General features: G+C 47.3%; 1 protein-coding gene across 8 annotated transcripts in view; it reads left to right on the forward strand.

Annotated features, from left to right (window-relative positions):
• The window catches only part of LOC119971908 (serine/threonine-protein kinase BRSK2), a 1,145,911-nt gene that overhangs the window by 907,564 nt on the left and 218,820 nt on the right, over nucleotides 1-19,527 (forward strand). For all 8 annotated transcript variants that reach the window (XM_038808215.1, XM_038808217.1, XM_038808213.1 and 5 more), the window contains one exon: nucleotides 2,552-2,668. In XM_038808215.1, coding sequence (XP_038664143.1) covers nucleotides 2,552-2,668 — 117 coding nt within the window. The remainder of the gene's footprint in view (nucleotides 1-2,551; nucleotides 2,669-19,527) is intronic.

Below are 19,527 nucleotides of genomic sequence, written 5' to 3' on the forward strand. Positions count from 1 at the left end.
ACACTGTTTATATTATACAGCAAGATCAATTCTGGGCTTATTTCCTATCCCATTCCTCATTTGCCTGATGACTTCAACTCTAAAGGTGAAAAAGATCAGACTGAATATGACAATGATGGCATTGATGAAAACAAATACATTAAGGACTGTGGATCAGAATAATCCGAATACAGCATTGATCAAGATGGCGGGCTTGAAAACCTTGTCGGTACAATGGCTGACAACAGTATACTGATAAATGATGATATTCATCTTCTTATAAGAGAGAGAACAAAGAAGAATGTGAAGAAGTACAAAAATAGAATCTAGATTGTGGACACAGTAGAATGCCTAGCTTTGTACGTTGTAGTGTATGGCAAAATCTCCATTTAGAAAACTGTTATTGATCTGAAATGCCACTAGACATGCCCCTTTCTGCTCAGAACTTTAATCAGATTGCAGGCGTAGTAGCGACACCTCACTCAATCACGGTGACTTTCGAGGTTTTGTGCCATCAAAATACTAATCTTCTTGTAACTGATGCAGACCAAAAAAGGTTTAATGGCCACTCAGCCTTCAGATGGCTCCTTCAGCCATAGAAACTTGGATAAAGAAGTGACTGCAATGATTTAATGCTCTGCTCCAGTAGCTGTACGATCTCAAAGTTGCTTCCTTGCAGACTGACACCAAAGGTATTTTATTAATTGGTGCACCTGCTGTAAGGGAAAAGTTGCTCATTGTCAGAACAGTTGGTGAAAAATGCTCGCTAGTGTGACTCTCCGGTGTATCTCCGAGATAATGCCAGCAGGTAATACAGCTGCGGCAGTGCAAACATTAACCAGTCCATGAGAAATCAAACACTACCGTAGCGGGGAAACACAGGCACTTGCTTCCTGGTTACCTGTTTCTACTAGGCCCAACATTCCGTGCATTCAGTTTTGAGACAGGAGGTGTTCAGAAAGCATGTAGACTCTGCAGAGTTTGCGTAATTGTCTTGTGTCAATTATAGCATTTCATAGAGCTGGGATATTTTTTAGACTTCTACATTCTTGCCTTTCATTTCATCAAGTTTTATGTTGTTCTAAAATGGATGGCTTTGATTTATTGATGAATTATTTTGTATTTGACCACCTTCGAAATGGACAGTTGACTGTTGGGTGTGTTTCTGGCTGTGTGGTATCATATCGGGCAATGGTTGACGCTGTGCTAATGGTGGAGTTTACGGAATGTCCTATTGCTTGGCTATGTAGGTGGGGCGGGAGATGAATGGTTATGCCAATCTTTTTCTCTTTCTTCCTGTCTTCATTGAAGACCAGTCATTTTGCCGAATACCCAAGCTGAAGACAGAATGCAGAGCTACTTTGGGAGGAATCGTGACAGGTGTATGTTGTAAAGGAAACACAGTTAACTATGTCAAGCATGAAAATAAATGCACTTAATCCCTCTTTGAAGATCATGCTTTGCATCCTGGTTCTTGGGTACAGTTCTTCATCTGATCATGGTGACACCAAATTGAATTTTGAGAAAAGCAATAAAAATCTGCGTTTGCAAACATAGTTTCTCGCTCTTTTTGGGGTACCTGACACAATATTTCGTTATTTCATACCGTACGATTCCTAGACGACCAATAAAAATATGAAATTGATGCAGGCTTTAAGTTATTCTTAATTTGAATCCCGATAATTTCTGAGATATATAGTTTACAGACAAAAAAACAGGATCGAAAACATGACTCTGCCCACCTTGGCAGACTGGGGCTATTAAAACATTCCAAAGGATAATAAATGTAGAAAATGAATTATTTTTCACTGTGCTCATGGACATGATCAAGGGCAGTTTCCACAGACGGGAGAAGAATTTTTAGGGAGCTCAATGCTGACAGTTAAGTAAATTGGCGGTTAAACTGCTGTCGAATAAAGTACTAGTCGGAGCACGCACAATTCTAACGTTGACTAATAATAATAACTGAATGAATTTTCCAGAAACTACCACAGGGCCTTCATTTCGATATTGAAGTGAAGCCTGCACTTATTTATGCTTGGTCACCTTCAATATAAAAGCTCCTGCAAATTTGGTGATAGCCCAAATGCATATGCAAACTGGACACGGAGTTTTGTTATATTTGTCATCGTTCTAACTTACACCCACAAAATGAGTGCGACCTTGCTGAATCTGTGTTCAAGCAAGTGCTCAACAGGTTGGTCAGCATCTGAAAGGGAAAAACATCTTAATACTTTGAATGGCGGCCCTTTATGTGAACCTTGGATTTTGATGTAGGATCTGATGCAGCAAGTTGAGCAATATGCTGCTTCAGATGCTGTCTGGCCCGTTATGTACATTTTTCTAGCATTTTCCCTTTCCTGCTTTTTTTTTAAAGGAATTTCCCTTGCGGAGCTGTTCCCACTTTGGATGCGACAGCAGCTGTTGGTTCAGCTGACTAAACTTAGCATACTGTAAAATACTTTGATCAAACTGGACAGGGAGACAGATCAGGTTTATCTTGGTCCCTTCCACTTAAACAGAGGTTGTGAAGGTGACCCTCAGTAATTCTCACCATGTCTTTCCCCTACAGCCACAGGGACTTGAAACCTGAAAATTTATTGCTGGATGAAAAGAATAACATCAGAATAGCAGACTTCGGAATGGCTTCACTGCAGGTTGGCGACAGCCTGTTAGAAACCAGCTGTGGGTAAGTCCTCATTTTCCTTGTGTGATAAAGGAAACAAAATATGTTTTAATAATTGACTGCCTCAGACATTTAATTTGTTCATATCAGGCGCATTTTTCATTTTTGCACCAGTAGCAATATGAAAACACACAATCTTTGAAAATGAACCTATTTACCTGGTGCGCATTGTAATTCAGAGCAGAATGTATTATGATTTACTGAGATAGTGTCAAACCTCCGAAGATTTGTTTTCACAAACTCCCATATATCTTGATTTAAATTTTGAAAATGCTCAGATTTTGCTCTGGCAATGTTTAACTGTTACAAACAACGTTCGTCGTTGCCTTTAATTCAAACAACGGTGATGGTAATAATTCACAAACACTGCGTCAGACAAGTGACTCTTTATTCAGCTGACAACAACAAAAGGCAACCCGGCAAAATGTATGAGGCTATTATCATCCAATGACAACGCCGTGTGAAATAATCTTTCACCGCGGAATGCATCTTAATTTAATCCATCTCAATGAATAACCAGAGAGACCATAGCACCCTTCCAATTTCAAAGTTACAGGAAACTGTGGAGTCATCAAAGAAGAGATGCGAGAACATTTAAAAAAAAAAAATCCCCATCAATAACAGTCACCTTGAAAGTTACAGTATGTGGAAAAAAAAGTGACATAATGAAAGTGGCAAATTATCTTGCTTGCGTTTACTTGCCAGTAAGGTGCAATGACCACAGAATACATGGAGGATGCTTATTCAACACCAGTACTTCCTGTGCAAAAAAATAATTCCCAAATGCCAGCAGATGACCAGAAGATATCGCTGGGTTTTTAGACTTGCTGTCACAAATGAGAATTCCTGCTGCTGGTATCCAGAATTTGCACAGCATTAGTGTCAAAAAATCAGTTGGGGAAATGTCAGATTTATTTTATTCTTATCGATTGTGAAACTCTACATATATTTTTTTATTCCATGATTTCGGTCTCCTTTCCTGTACAGTTTTCTCCCCAAACCTCCCAAAATTGCTGAGTCTTGTTTGGGGTGCAGTTACACTGCAGCCAGCCGCTCTCTGGCGCCCCATGCAGGTGAGGGGTGAGTACTATAGGCGCTGAAGTGTCAGAATTCAGCACTCCTAGGTCTGGCCAAACATTGGTTAGTTTCACGGCAATTCTCCGGGCACCTCGTCCAAATGACGATTGTTTGTGTGAGTGACAGCAGACCGTTCAAGCATGGGAGGCATCACAGCCCAATGCAATTCTGTCCTTCATCCGATGCCCACATGTGCACTTTCCAGCCGTGCTAACTGTGGGACAATCAAGAGCAGGAACTGCATCTGATATTTCCAGTCCTAATTCAAGGATCCTGGCGTGTTGTGCTGTCCGTTACTGTCCAGAAACTGAGACCAGCTTGCTCCGCTAGCCTTCTGCTCTGTATGGATTGGAGTTACATGAGGCAGTGCCTTTGGCCACTATGCCATTGTTGAAGTATCTGTAATTATGGCCTTTTCATAAAAATATTTTTAGCCATATAACATGTTTTCTTTCAAATTATTTATTTATTTGGTTGTTTATTTATTTATAAAATCTGTCACATATACCAAAGGTACAGTGAAAAATATTATTCTGCGTACAGACCTGACAGATCGCTCCGTCTGTATTTACACGATGGGCCGAATGGCCCCCTTCTGCACTGTAAATCCTATGATTCTACACAAAAACAATTACAACTCTTAAGAAGGAAAAATGCATGGAAAGATCAATACAATATATAGACAGGCCATTCAAGAGTCTAGTAGCAGAAAGAAAAAAGCTGTCTTTGAAGAATGAGCAAAATAATTTTTACTCCTCGGCAACAGGTTATTCAATGAATCCACATAGCAGAAAGTTAGACCGAGGCTGATTGAAGGTGGGTTAATGAACACAGGACTTTGTTAATTCACTGACAACATCTGAATGAGTTAAGCAATTCATCAGGATTGCCTAGTCCTCACTCAGATGTCTTCGGTTGAAATCCATTAATCTGCCTATGTATTTCAGATAAATGTCAAAGGCCTTTTGAGAAAAACAATTAAATCAATGGCAGACCTACAGAAAGGAGAAGAGCATTTGACAAATGCGGAAAGATTACCTCATGAACACCTGACGTCACTGTAAAACATGAATGGCCATAAAATCTCAGTCACTTGAACTCAGAATCATGGGCGGGATTCTCCGAGCCCACGCCGGGTTGGAGAATCACTGGGTGAGCGGGAAATTCCCACCACGCCGGTCCAACGGCGGGCTGCCAATTCTCCGGTGACCGGAGAATCGGCGCCAATCACGCCCGCACGGTCGCCACGGCGCCGGTCGGGGGCCGCTTAAATAGGCCCCCGCGGCGATTCTCTGCGGGCGACGGGCCGAACTGCCGCCAAGTTCTGCCGGTGTGGTTCTAACCTGGCATCACCCTGCAGGAGCACAGACCCGCGGCCGCTGTGGACATCCTGGTGGGGGTCGGGGGGATCTGACTCCAGAAGGGGCCTCCACGGGGCCCAGGCCCGCGATCGGGGGCATCCAATCGGCGGGTGGCTGCGAGCTGGAGGGGGCTTACCTCTTTCCGCGCGGCCCGCTGTAAAGTCCCCAACATGTTGCTCCGCGCCAGCGCGGAGACGGCAACCACGCGCATTCGTCAGCACGAAGATGGCCGTTGCACGCATGCGCGGACCCGCGCCATCAGCGCGCAGCTCTCCACCACCGTGCTAGCCCCCTGAACAGCGGTGAATTGCTGGGCCAGGAGGCCCATTGATGCCGGCGTACACTGGTGTTTACGCCCTGGCGTCAACACTTGGCTGGGATTTCAGAGAATCCCGGCCCTTGGCTTTGGTTTGAAATGTAAACTCCTGTCAAGTAACTCATTCCTAAAAAGGAACATCATGTTTCAATGAATGTGAAATTTGTCAGTGCTCGATCACAAAACTCACTCCTAATAGTTCCTTGTTGTAGGTATGCACGTGCGACTTGATGAAACTGTAAATTTTAGTTTTATCTTTTTGACACACCCATGGGGTCCTCACACATCCATTTTATTTTCATGGAATTTTGTGCTCGTAGTGAGGGATATTGCTGTTGAGGAATTAATACTTTCGGCATTTAGTGTTGAAATCTAGCATTCCCAGGTCGAGTAAAATCTTACAGTATATCACAAACAATACAGTAAATCTCCTAATGCTGTGCACTGACAACATATCTTCACTGTTACGTTTTCACAATGAGCCGTCCTGTGTCTCTTCAATACCAGGGTGTTGCCTGGTATGGAGGGTTTAAGCTATGAGGCGAGATTGAATAAACTGGGATTGTTCTCCCTAGAAAGAGGGAGGCTGAGGGGCGACCTGATAGAAGTTTATAAAACCATGAGGGATATGGATATGGTGGACAGTTGGAGGCTTTTTCCCAGAGCGGAAATGACAATTACAAGGGCGCACAAGTTCAAGGTGAGGTAGGAAAGGTTCAGTGGAGATGTGCGGGGGAAGCTTTTTACACAGAGGGTGGTGGTGGCCTGGAATGCACTGCCAAGTGAGGTGGTTGAGGCAGATACGTGAGCGACCTTTAAGACTTATTTAGATAGACACATGAACAGACGGGATATAGAAGGATGCAGGCAGTTGGTCTAGATCGGACACGTGATCGGCGCAGGCTTGGGGGGGGGGCCGAAGGACCTGTGTTCCTGTGCTGTACTGTTCTTTGTTCTTTGAAAATAACTTTCAAAATGCACACAATTTTGTTCTGTGCGTTTACTCACTTGGAACTGATTTAATATACACTACAACCAGCAGATTAGAGGAAGTCTGTCGTCACATGTTCCTGTACTAACCCAATTGGCAAAACTAAAAAACATGAAGTTACAATATTACTGTAATGATTAAAATATTCACAAGGTGAGGATTCTATCAACTCAGGTTTCATTCAGTCCATTGCAACAATAAAATGAGCACATTTGCCAATAATCAGGGTGTACAGTATTTCAGTTTTGCTCTTGTTTAGTAAAGCCATTTTAACAACAATGCTGCGGTGATTTTAATAAAGCTCTCTTTCAACTCTCCCCACAAAACTCTCACTTTGCTTTGTGCAGCTTGGGTCAGTTGAGAGACTATCCCTTCAGGGCTTCGACAATGATTATAGAATGAGCTTCGTGAAAACTGTAACGATATAGCCATCAAGATTACATACTATACACCTAACTATAGGGTGCACGGGGCAGCAGGGTGGCATAGTGGTTAGCATTGCAGCCTCACGGCGCCGCGGTCCCAGGTTCGATCCCGGCTCTGGGTCACTGTCCGTGTTGAGTTTGCACATTCTCCCCGTGTTTGCGTGGGTTTCGCCCCCACAACCCAATGATGTACAGAGTAGGCGGATTGGCCACGCTAAATTGCCCCTTAATTGGAAAAAATGAATTGGGTACTCTGAACTTTTTAAAAACACTATAGAGTGCACATTAACTGCATCTGGAAATGATCAATAGGTGGAGGGTTTAGCGGTACTTCTGAACACACTGATGGCTGAAACACAGGGCGGGATTTTCCGCTGCCCGACGCCGATATCGTAATCGGCGATTGGGCAGAGAATCCATTCCAACGCCCAGATCGGGCAGGAGACGGTTTGGCGCCACCTTGTGAGTCTCTGTCCCCTCAGAAATGGCACCATCGCATCGCACACCGCACGCGTTGCATCGGCACTGGCACACCATCGGCAAGCCCTCCCGCGATGCCCCGCCCCTGATGGGCCGAGTTCCAGACCGCGCGGTTGTCGTGTGGACCCAGCCATTCTCCAGCCATTTTTGGCGCGGGAGCCGGGAGTTTCACCCGACACCCTGCCTGTCGGTCCTGGAATCGGTGAGGGTTCGGCGTCGTAAGACGCCCGCGAATTCTCCGTTGCAGCCGGCACTTAGCCGCGGGAACGGAGAATCCGTCCCTCTTACTTTCCGTTAACCTGAACACGAGGTCATCAATGGCGAATCGTGCGCACTGCTTTTGTTAGCTTTTTATTTCCAAAAAAAAGAAAAGCAGTGTTAATTCTGCAATGACAGATGGTCATCCAAATCTGTGGAGAATCTCATGAAGATAAAAATACAGCTGAGTGCCCAGTGAAGTAGGTGCGATCAAACAGGTGGAAACTTAAAAGCTGGCGAGTGGTCACAAACCTTTCATCAATTCTCTTTGATGCAAGCTATAAACAGGAAACATAGTGGTCCGTGCTGAAATTAAGCTGCTCCGCTCTCACTGAGGACTGAGTTGGAAGATCTGTCACAGTGCTGGATGTGAATGAATTATCACAGCTCAGATACTCTGGTGATCTGTACGTGGTCCGAAGTTGTCAACTTGGCTGGCTGCAATTTTTCCTCCAATTTTACATTTGGCTTGATGTACCTTGAAAGCCCATCTCCTGACATCTCAGCATTGTTCTCCTACTTTCAGAGGCAGTGAAAGTGGCTCCTCCATACCACAGGGTTAGGATTGGGGGAAAATTGCTGCTTTCAGTCTGATCCATCGTGGCCTCATGTCAGATTCTGTCATGCGTAATAACCGTGGGCAATTAAATCCCTGATTGTCCAGCGAAGGCATTCCTGCTCATGCATTAGCCACCTTCGGAAAGACAGCACCAGAGCACAGTTCAAGAGAATTAACTTCTCGAAAACAAAGACATCAAAAAACGAAGTGAAGAGTACAAATGCTGAAATATGGAATAAAAGCCGTAAACTGAACACTCATACAATTATGGGGCGGGATTCTCTGACCTCAGGCCAGGTGGGAGAATCTCAGGGGGCAGGTGGGGGGGGGGGGGGGGGGTTGGGTAGGGCACGATCCACACGACGCCGGTCTGCTGATTCTCCAGGGGGGGGGTTCTACGCGGCCCCACAGCGATTCTCCACGCGGGATGGGCCGAATGGCCACCGAGATAGGCCGAGTCCCGCCGGCGCAATTCACATGTGGTCCTACCCAGCGGTATCTCGGTGGCCATCCTGTTTGGGGGCGGCCTGGTGGGGGGAGGGGTGTTCAACCTGAAGGGGGGGGTGGCGCCTCCACCATGGCCTGGAGCGCGATCGGGGCCTGCCGATCGGCGGGCCGGCCTCTCCTGCTGGGGGCCTCTTTTACTTTGGGCCCCTGTAGCTCTACGCCATGTTGCGTCAGGGCCGGCGTGGACAAGGCAACTGGCGCGCATGAGCGAATTCGCGCTGGCAAAAACGCGCATGTGCAGACCCGCGGTGCCTGTTTTACGCCGGTATCGGCAGCTGGAGCTGCGTGAGTCGCTCTATTGCCGTGCTGTTCCCCTGTAGGGCACAGGATCGCTGCTCCTGGGGGCCTGTTGACGCCGTCGTAAAACACGACGGCATTTGCAACGCCGTCAGCACTTAGCCTCAGGATCAGAGAATCCCGTCTGTCAGTATCCGAAAAGGGAAATACAGATCTTGAAGAAAAATGTTCTGTTGTTGAAAAGTCACTTTAAGGGATATATCCCTGAACTGATGTTGATGCTGTAAACGCACCCTGGCTTTGTGATGCCTGACAATCAGGACAAATCGTGCTTAAACCAGATTTCCACCATTTAACCTTTGATTGGCTGTGAGGACGCTTTAGTCCATCTGACAGCCTGGAGTTTGTTTCAATAGATGAAAGTGAGGGAAAGTATCATTAAGTGGGCTAAAATCTCATGATTTGCATTTCCACTGCACCAAGGCTAAAAGTTAGAGCAAAGCCATGATGTGGAGATGCCGGCGTTGGACTGGGGTGAGCACAGTAAGAAGTCTTACAACACCAGGTTAAAGTCCAACAAGTTTGTTTCAAACACTAGCTTTCGGAGCACTACTCCTTCCTCAGGTGAATGCTCCGAAAGCTAGTGTTTGAAACAAACCTGTTGGACTTTAACCTGGTGTTGTAAGACTTCTTACTTAGAGCAAAGCAAAATGGAGTTGCCAAGAGCAGCATCAGCTGATCCTGACAGAAGTGTTTCTAGTTCGTAGCCTGGAGACATTTTAAAAGTAATTGCTTGTGTTCGAGAAGCTGTTTGCGAGCAGATTTCATTTTCGCCGTGCACCTGTCCAGAGCTGGTCTTGTTTCTCAGAGCTCGAGGGTTGGAAGAGCGCTTGGATATTTTTGCTGCCGCTGAAAATAAGAAGCGTCAGCAGCAAGGACATTCCTTGCCTTCGACAGGCAGAGGTGCAGTCCAGAATGGAGGAAAGGAGAGTGAGGCAGGATTTCAGGAATGTTGCACCCTGCAAAGTGCTGCCCAAATGGTTTGCAGCCTAAATAGATCTTCTGAAGGTGGAGCGGATCGGAGTGAGAGGAGTGTAGTCATGAAAGAAACTCTAGCTGAGGTGCCAACTTTGTTCATGAAGACCTGCAGCCTAGATCATCTGTCCAAACAGTGTTATCTGTGGTTGTGAAAGTTGCCACCGGACAAAACCTCAATGCCATCAGCAACTTACCAGCAGCTGCAAATGGGCCTATATAATGGCATTCATCTGGTGTCCACTTGTTAGATTACTAACAGCATTCCGAGGAGAGCATTCATGGAAGATCATTCAATTTGGCATGACAACAGCCTGATAAAACTATTCAGTTTTATCAAGTAACAGGTTTTCCTAAAAGAAATAAGGTGCAATAGGTGACACGCGGATTGCACGGCAAGGTCCGGCTATATATAAACCCTCTGAGGGAAAATGTGCTTTAGTGCTCCAACAGTACTTTTTAAATTTGCGGAATGTTCAACTCGCTGCAATGAATTCTCCGTGCACATGTCAAATTTGCTGGAAACTGCCCTCCCACTTTGCCCTCAGGGTCTCTACCCACACTGTCACTGAAGAAGTTAACTAATGGATTTTGGTTGATTAATCAGACTGTGTGCAACTCTGGATAATGATCCCCCAGCACGGTGCAAGAGGGAAATGAAGGAGTTTTACAGAGTCACCTGCCTCTATTAAAGTTGTCATAGAGAAATCTGTATGGGTCTTAAAGAGACACTTCTGCTGTCTATGTAGATCAAGAAGGACCATGTAATGTGCTTCTGAGCATGTCTTTCACATTGTAGGAACGTGCTCTGCCCCTCAATTTTGCCTTCCAAGGTGAGATACCTGGAAAAGTAGCTCCAACTGCAGTGAAAGCAGAGGAAAATAGAATGGATCATTATCAGGACCCTCATTCAGTGTGCTCAATGCCAGTTGCAAACATTCAAGTAATCCATGAAATATTATCCTCTTTTTAACTGTCACAACTAAGGCTCTGGCCGGGATTCTCTGACCCGGCGGGGGGTGCGAGAATCGCGCCGCCCCGCCAGTTTCCCCATTCTCCGGCGCCGATTCTCAGCCGCCCATGGGATTCCCACAGTGCCGATCAGGGGTCGTTGAGAGCGGCCCCCCTGGCAATTCTCCGGGCCCCAATGAGCCAAGTGGCCGACGAGTTGGGCCGAGTACCCGCCGGTGTGGGTTATTCAGGTTTCACACGGTGGGTCCTGGAAGGTGAGTGTGCGGGGACCGTCCTGGAGCGGGGGAATCCGACCGGGGGGGGGGGGGGTTCCCACGGTGGCCTGACCCGCGATCGGGGCCTACCGATTGGTGGGCGGGCTGGTTCCGTGGGGGCCTATTTTACTCTGCACCGGGCCCCTGTAGGGCTCCGCCATATTGCCCAGGGGCCGGTACAGAGAAGGGTACCCTCGTGCGTGCGCAGAAATATGGCAGCCATAGGGCGCATGCACGGAATTACGCTGGCCGTAGCGCGCATGCGTGGAAATACGCTGGCCGTTCCACGCATATGCGAACTCGCACGGGCCGTTCCGCACCACCTGGAGCTGCGGGGACCACTCTGACGCCAACCTAGCCCCCTAGGAAGGGGAAAATTCCTCACTTTTGGGGACTGTTGGCGCCGGAGTGGTTGGCACCGCTTTTCATGCTGGCGTAGGGACTTAGTCCTATTATTAGAGAATCCTGCCCTCTATTTCTTCCAACTTCAGCTCAAGATATGTTCCTTCAATACAGAAGAAGCTGCGGAACCTGCTGCCCTCCCTCTCCTTAAACCCTGCTTCCCCTGGCTGTCTAACCTCATTTTCTTCACCAGGATGGTTCAGGTGCTGTGACCATTAGCAGCAGCAGAATTATATTCCACCACAACCGGTAACTTATTGGTCTGGCATGTTCCTCACTCTACCATTACCATCACGTCAGGAACCCTGCTGGCAAGAACAACATTTACTGTCCATACCTAAATGTCCTGGGGAAGGTGGTGGTGAGCTGTCATCTTGAACCACTGCATTCGCTGTGATGTGTGTACACCCAGATTCCAGAAGGATGTGCAAGCGGCAGAAATAGGAATCCCTGAAAGTGACATGCCAATCTGTTGAATCTGCAACACGGGTGGAGGCAGCAAGCTATGGACAAAGCTAAAAGATCCCGCAACCATCAGATAGGATCAACGTTCTTCAGTCTTGCCACTTGTAGTTGTGAATGATGAAGAACAACTGTAAAAAAACACAGGAGGTGGAGGCTCTACAAACATCCCCACCCTAGGGCAAAAGACTCAAACATTTACAACTATCTTCAGTAAACATTCAAAGCCCGCGTAGGGGAACTGCAACAATTGTTTATTCCTGTCTAGCATGGGAAAGTTTGCCAATTTATGGCTTACAAGGGAAATTACAGATAGTATTCGATCCAAGGAAGAAGCGTACAAATTGGCCAAGAAAAACAACAGATCTGGGGATTTGCAGATGTTTAGAATTCAGCAAAGAAGGACCAAGAAGGGGAAAATAGAGTATGAGAGCAAGCTTTCAGAGAATGTAAATACTGTCTGTAAAAGATTATATAGGTACGTGAAGAGAAAAAGATTGGTGAAGACAAATGTAGGTCCCTTACAGTCAGAAACAGGGGAATGTAGTCTCGAGACAAATAAATGGCTGAGCAACTAAGCACATACTTTGGTTCTGTCTTCACAAATAATGACACAAATCAGGTATCATAAATGTTGGGGAACACAGGGTTTAGTGACAGGGAGGAACTGAAGGAAATCAATATTGGCAGAGAAATGCTGTTGGGGAAATTGATGGGATTGAAGGCTGATAAATCCCCAGGACCTGATAATCCACATCCCAGAGTACTTCAGGTGATGGCTCTAGAAATGCCTTGGTGGTCATCTTCCATGATTATATTGACTGTGGAACAGTTAGAATCATAGAATCCCTACAGTGCAGAAAGAGGCCATTTGGCCCATCGAATCTGCGCTGACACTTAGAAAGGCCACCCTACCTAGGCCCAATCCCCCGCTCTGTAACCCCATCCTGAGGGGCAATTTAGCATGGCCAATCCTCGTAACCTGCACATCTTTGGACCATGGGAGGAAACTGGAGCACCCAGAGGAAACCCACGCAGACATGGGGAGAAAGTGCAAACTCCACATATAACCAGGGTGCCTGACACTGTGAGGCAGCAAAAACATAGTCAGTGATGCCTGTACCTTCCAGGCTTTAGACAGCCCAACAAATCTTACATTATGCCAACTGGAGTGATTCTCCAGATCATCAACCTTGGCCATTTGCTCCTCTGCCAACAGCACATCTCTGCCTCCAAAGAAACAATCTGATCGCTGTGATCAGAGAGCGCCTTCTCCACCTTCTTATTCGTCAACCCCTGCACCTCCAACCGCTGATCCAACCTGTCCAAGGTTGCACAAATAGGTGCCACAACCCCCTCAATCGCCATCATCAGATCCTCAACAACTGACTGTCGCTGTTTCCTAAATTCACCCGACAAGAAGTCCACCAACTTCTCAGTTGTCCACTGAAGGGCCAATGACGCCACAGGGACCTCCGCTATTTTCTTCCCTTCTGAGGCTCACCTTCTGAATCGAACAAAGATCCCTTGCCCGATTTATGCCTTGTGTTGTACCCATCGGACATCACTCGCCAGAGGGGATATATTTCTGTCGAACTACCCAAAATTCACACGATAGTCAGGCAAAAAAAAAATCCCCAGGAGGGATTCAGCTCGTATGCAACTGCTTACCTCATAGCCTCCACCAGAGGTCTGAGCTCCATACCTAACAGCACTGTTTAAGAAGGAGGCTCATCACCACCACCTTCGAGGGCAATACGGAGGGGTAATAAATGTTCTCCTGGCATCCCATAAATGAATGAATGCGAAGAAAGGTGCAATCAAGGAGTCAGTACTGTGAAAAATACCTGGCTGTTCCTCTACTGTGAAGGGGTCATGTGGCCCACCACACATGAGGAAGACCTGCTATGTGTTGCATTTCTGAAATTTTCTTTTGCAATTGTCTCCTGTGTGCAACTTGTGTGGAGCTCTGAGGGGATGGCCTTACTGCTTGATTTGTGCTGCTGTCCTGAGGATTTATAGCCTTACACAGCTTTCCTCCACCTGTGGCCATTATACAGAGGCCAGGGCTTATGTCTGAACAGATTAACAGGATGGCAGGCCAAATGATAGCCATCAGGCTCCAAAGGCCACGAGAGGCAGTAGCCTGTAACAGTGCCTGCAAGCCAGTTGCAGACTTCTGACACGCACATTTCCTACTGCCTACCGAGCTGCAGTCTGTGATGCCCTGGGGGAGCAGTCAACAGCTCGACCAAACCATTTCTGAGGTAGGCTGCTACGGGTACCAGTGAAGCTGCCATGCATTTCATTGACACCTGCAACAGTAAAAATGCTTCCATGATGTTAACCACAGTTGAAAACTGAACACTCTTGTGACACTACTGCCAGTTGCCACAGATCTTGAGGGATCGACCTTACTACTGATCCATAGGTGTGATGTTGCTCAATTATCATATTTATCATATTTACTTTCTTTCATCCAAAACTATATCTCATCTGTTTCCATAATAAGTTCAGTACATCGTATCAGCCCAATTTACAAATCTATGAACTTCTGAAATGACGTCATTTCCTTCATTGTGAAAGGATTTTTCAATTCTCTTTAAATTTTGAAACTATGGCCCTACATCTGAACGCAGATAATTTATTTTGGTATTTTCAATTTTTGTTTATGTTAGTCTGAACAAAAGAAACATCACTATCTATATCCCCCCCATTGTAAAACTAAAGGAAATTAGAATTACTTTCTATTCTCTGTCCTTTAGCCAACTTATTTTCTGTGTGGTTACATTCCCTCTAATGCTTGACTTGACTTTATTAACAATCCCCCATTTAGCAAATCTTTTTGAATATCCATTCTGACAATATTCCCTCAGCATTTTTTTTTGTCAGCATGCCCCATTATTTCTTCAATGGGCTGCAGTAAAGTTGCTCTCACCTGACTTTATAAACATGGGCCAGCTATCCTTATTAAATCCATGTATTTCTAAGCATTGATTTTATTCTGTACTTGACATCTATAACCTCGCCAATTTATTGACGTTAGACTGAATACAGATACCCATTTTACTCCTTATTTTCTACTGGAATGACAATGATACATTGGTTGTTTGAGAGATTTTGATCAGAGCTTCGCTGTTTCCTGCATGATTTCACTCTGCATTCCGCAGCCCAGCACATTAATTTAGAGTCACACCAGTACTTCCAGCATTATGTCCCTATCAAGTGTCAACATATCTAATTTCCATTCCTCCTCTTGTACTTTTACATTCCCTCCATCGTTCGAGTAAAAATCCAAGGCAAAACAATCATTTGTTATCTCCACAAATCCTGCATAGGATGTACGGCACAGAAGCAGGCCATTCAGCCCGACTAGCCCATGTTGGCATTGATGCGCAACTTGAACCACCTCCTATCTTTTGTCTTCTAAATGTACAATTGTAATAATCTTTAACAAAGGGTCATCTGGACTCGAAACGTTAGCTCTTTTCTTTCCCTGCAGATGCTGCCAGACCTGCTGAAATTTTCCAGCACTTTCCCTTTGCTTTTATTGTAATTATCTATTTCCTTCTCCCATATATGCCTGTCTGGTTTCCCCTTACATGCACCCATCTACTTACCTCAACTACTCCCTGTGGGAACAAGTCCCACATTCAAACCACTCTTTGGGTGAAGACGTTTCATCTCAATTCCCTGTTGGATTTGTTTGTGGCTATTTTATAGCGATGTCCACTATTAATGCTCTTCCCCACAAGTGGAAACATAGGGCGCAATTCTCTGGCCTCGTTACGCTCTCGCTCAAGCGAAACGAGCCCGGTGAATAGCGGGAGAGGCAGAAAACGAGAACCGCGCCTGGCGCCAAACAGTTTCCGATGCCCGCTCCCGTAGACAAAATCGGGATCTTGCCGTAGTGTGACGAGAAACCAAATATCACCGCTTAAGCACTATTTCCATACAATTAACAAGAGCCATCCCTTATCCAACCGCCTTCTGTCATTCAGCGGCCTCCCCAGCAAGAGATCACATTGGCGCCAATTGGCACTTCTTTTAAAAATTGTGAAGGGTTTCTGTGGGGAGCTGAGGAGGCGGGTAGCCATCTTTGCCCACAGACAAAGAGCCCTGGGGCGCTCGACTAGCCACCCCAGCGCTCTGTGAGGGGAGGAACCTTTGGCTTGGGGTGTGGATCCTAAGCTGAGGTGGGCCACCATGGAAGGGGGGGAGGCACTGGAGGGGCCAACTAGGGGTCAACCACATGCGGCACCACCATGCCAAGCCCTGAATCCTGTGTACCCATTCCAGAGGCAACCCTTGTCCCTGCCTGTCTGCCCCACCGCCCACCCATAACCCCCACCGACTGCCGAAGCTTCTGGCTCTGCAACTGAAGGCTATTGCTAATAGGGAATTGGCAATCGTGGTTAAGTGAGCCACTTCACACACCCCAAATGGATCACCGTGCCATATAGCATGTGGGAGTCATTGCCTAGCATCCCAGTCACACCTTGATGCATGGGTACTGTGCTTGAAGACTGTGGGAGGCAACACCACACACGCAGCAGCCAACATCCGAACACCCAGGGGGGTGGACACAGCTCCGGGGACATGTCCATGGCTGGAGGGTGGGTGAGTGTCAAGGGCAGGGGGAGATGCCTGGAGAGATGGGCAACATACTAGTTGTGCACAAAGGTTTTTGTTGTGTTTTACAACTCCCCAACCTCCCGACGGTGCTGACCCTCCCCTACTGCCAGCCCCTTCCCCCTTCCCCTTGTGCCCTCAGTAATCCTCAATGTGCTTGGCCCTCCTTGCTCTACCATTACGTCTAGGTGTGCCCCCAGGATGCACATCTGAGGTGGAGGCAGCCAGATGCTTACCCCGTCCCGTGGCCTTCGATGCCCCTGGTGGGCGTCCTCTGGGGGCTCTGAGGCCGGAGGGCCCCGGCTTACTTGCCGACGGCACATGCACAGTGGTGCCGCCCCGTCCCGTGTGCTGGCCGTGAGACGCAGCCTCCTCAGAGGGGTGGAACACGGGGGAGCTGGTGCCCACCGTTGCTGCTCCAAGGGACGGTCCGTGTTGGCACCCTGCACTCCCCTGCTTTATGCACATAGGGCTCTGGAGTTCACCTTGGGATAGAGGGGCAGCTGGTTTAAGCCCCTCTGCTAGCCCTGGCGGTTTCCCATGGTTCGTACCATCATGTCAACGCCCTCAGCAATGTTCCTCAGTTACTGCGCCATGCTTTGCAGCACCTCAGCACTGCCCGCCTGCGACTGGGACAAGCTCCACAGCACCTCGGCCATGCCCATCTGAGAGCGGAACATGTCCCACAGAACCTCATCAAGGTCATCCTGGTACTGGGTGGCATCCACCATCGAGGTGGACATTCTGCCTAGACCCTCAGCCATGGTCATCACCGACTACGTGACACCTTGGGCATCTTCATTAATGCTGACAATGTCATGCACCAGGCTCTCCACTGCGGTCGCCACCCTAGCAGTGTTGGCCTTCATGCCACGCATTGCCAGCAACACCTCCTGCACCCGGAGCCTCTGGGACTCCTCCAAGCAGCTATGTATCTGCTGGTGTGATGCTGACATCTCCCTCTGAATGTCCCGGCCGTCTCCATCAACTCCGGGATGACCTCTTCCACAGGCTCAGCATCAGACTGAGACACAGCTGGGCCCTGGGATCCAGCAGACCTCCGACTGTTATCTCATCTGGGGGTTCCTGATATACATCAGCAGCAGTGTGGTGCTCACCAGATTGTGCCCCTGACCACTAACATTTAGCATCGAGGTATGTCTAACTGCGCTGGTGGAGGGTGGGGATGACAGATATGATGCGGCTGGTACGGTGGCATCCTCCGAGTTCTCCTTTGAGGTGGTCTCATGGGAGCCTGGAGAAGGTTCCACCCGGGGGTACCTGTGGGAGAATGGACATGTGATCAGTGGGTGGGATGGGTCAGTCAGTAAGAGAATAACAACTCACATTTGCCAGGTCCTCCGGATGGGGCCCGGTGGTTCCTCACCTCTGTGACGTCCGCCAGCCTCTGTGTTGGTGACCGCTCTGTCCTCAGCCACCCCAGTCACCTCCAGGGCCTGTTCCTCGAAGGTGATGAGGATCCTGATGTTTGCCATTTCATCGCTAGTCTGGGCCCTCTCCTGGTGATTGTGGGGGAGCTTTTCCTGATGAGACACAGAGGGGGCATCGTTAGCCATACTCGTGGTTCACAGGGGGGGGTGTGTGTGAAGGAAGGGTTGGTGGGGTTGAAGGGGGGGAGGGTGGAGGAAGGGTTGGTGGAGTTGAAAGGGGAGAGGGTGGAGGAAGGGTTGGGGGTTTGAAAGGAGAGGGGGAAGTCACTCCCATGGCAGCGGAAAGGTCAGCATTGATGCCTACTCACTCATGCTGCCCGTTGTAGGTCATTGACCTTTCTCCTGCACTAGAGGCCAGTCCTCCTGGTCACACTCCCCGAGCTCACAGCCGCGGCAATTCCCGCTCACTACGGCACTTAGAAATCTTACCGGAGAGTCGCGTCCATACTCTCTGTATTCATTCTGGCGAAGGTTTTCAGAATTTTAAACATACCCATTAACTCATCCCTTCAGCATTCCTTGTTCAGGAAAGAGACCCAGCTTGTCCATCCGTTCCTGATACCTACACCCATGCATTTCTAGTGTTATCCTTGTAAATCTCTCCAGTGTCTCGAGATTCCTTTTTATTATATGGCGACCAGAATTGTAGGCAGTGCTGGTCTACCTCAGGCTTGACACCGGTTTGGCATAACGTTCCTGCTTTTCAGTTCTAGCCCTCGAGAAATAACACCTCGTGCTTGGTTTGTTTCTTTTCCAAGTCCTTTCTAACCTGTGGTGCTATTTGTCATGATTGATTTGTGCTCTCAGATCACCCCGCCCCACCCCCCCAACCATTGATGTTCAACCATCACTTTTCCATTCTTTTTGGACTTTTAATAACTCGCAAGATGGAAACAACAATGACAAAGTTCCATTTATTGTGTATCTGAGATATCCTTAACAGACTGTGGTATGCCTTTTCCTGAAATGTCTAGCCTTGTGAAAATGGTGCCCCTCTAGCGTCCCTATAGTGTCCCTATAGCATGTGATCTCAACCCTAATCTCCTCCTGGTTGAATGTTTTCGATCCTTTGTGTACTGGTTTACATCCCAGTTGCTTTGAGATCTGGAATTTGTCTTTTTTTAGCTCATTCATATTATTTTGCTCCCAATCAAGAACCTTTAGCTCTGCTCCCTCCTTTTGATTATCTGAGCTAATTATGCCACGGGCATCGATTTCCTCCTAGCTTTATGTTCCCTTAAGACAAGCTGAAATGAAAATCAAAATGCCCAACAGGTCAGACAGAATCTGTAAAGGGCAAAGGTGCGCTACTGTTTTAGTCCAGAAAAAACAGTTGGTGAAGGATAGAGCTGGAGCCAATCTTTACGCACTTCAATATTTATTTACCAAGTTACACGTTACAAACATACACCTTCTAACCAACAAACATAATTTTTAGTCTGT

Source organism: Scyliorhinus canicula, chromosome 9 (genome assembly GCF_902713615.1).
Source record: "Scyliorhinus canicula chromosome 9, sScyCan1.1, whole genome shotgun sequence".
NCBI classification, from domain to species: Eukaryota; Metazoa; Chordata; class Chondrichthyes; order Carcharhiniformes; family Scyliorhinidae; genus Scyliorhinus; species Scyliorhinus canicula.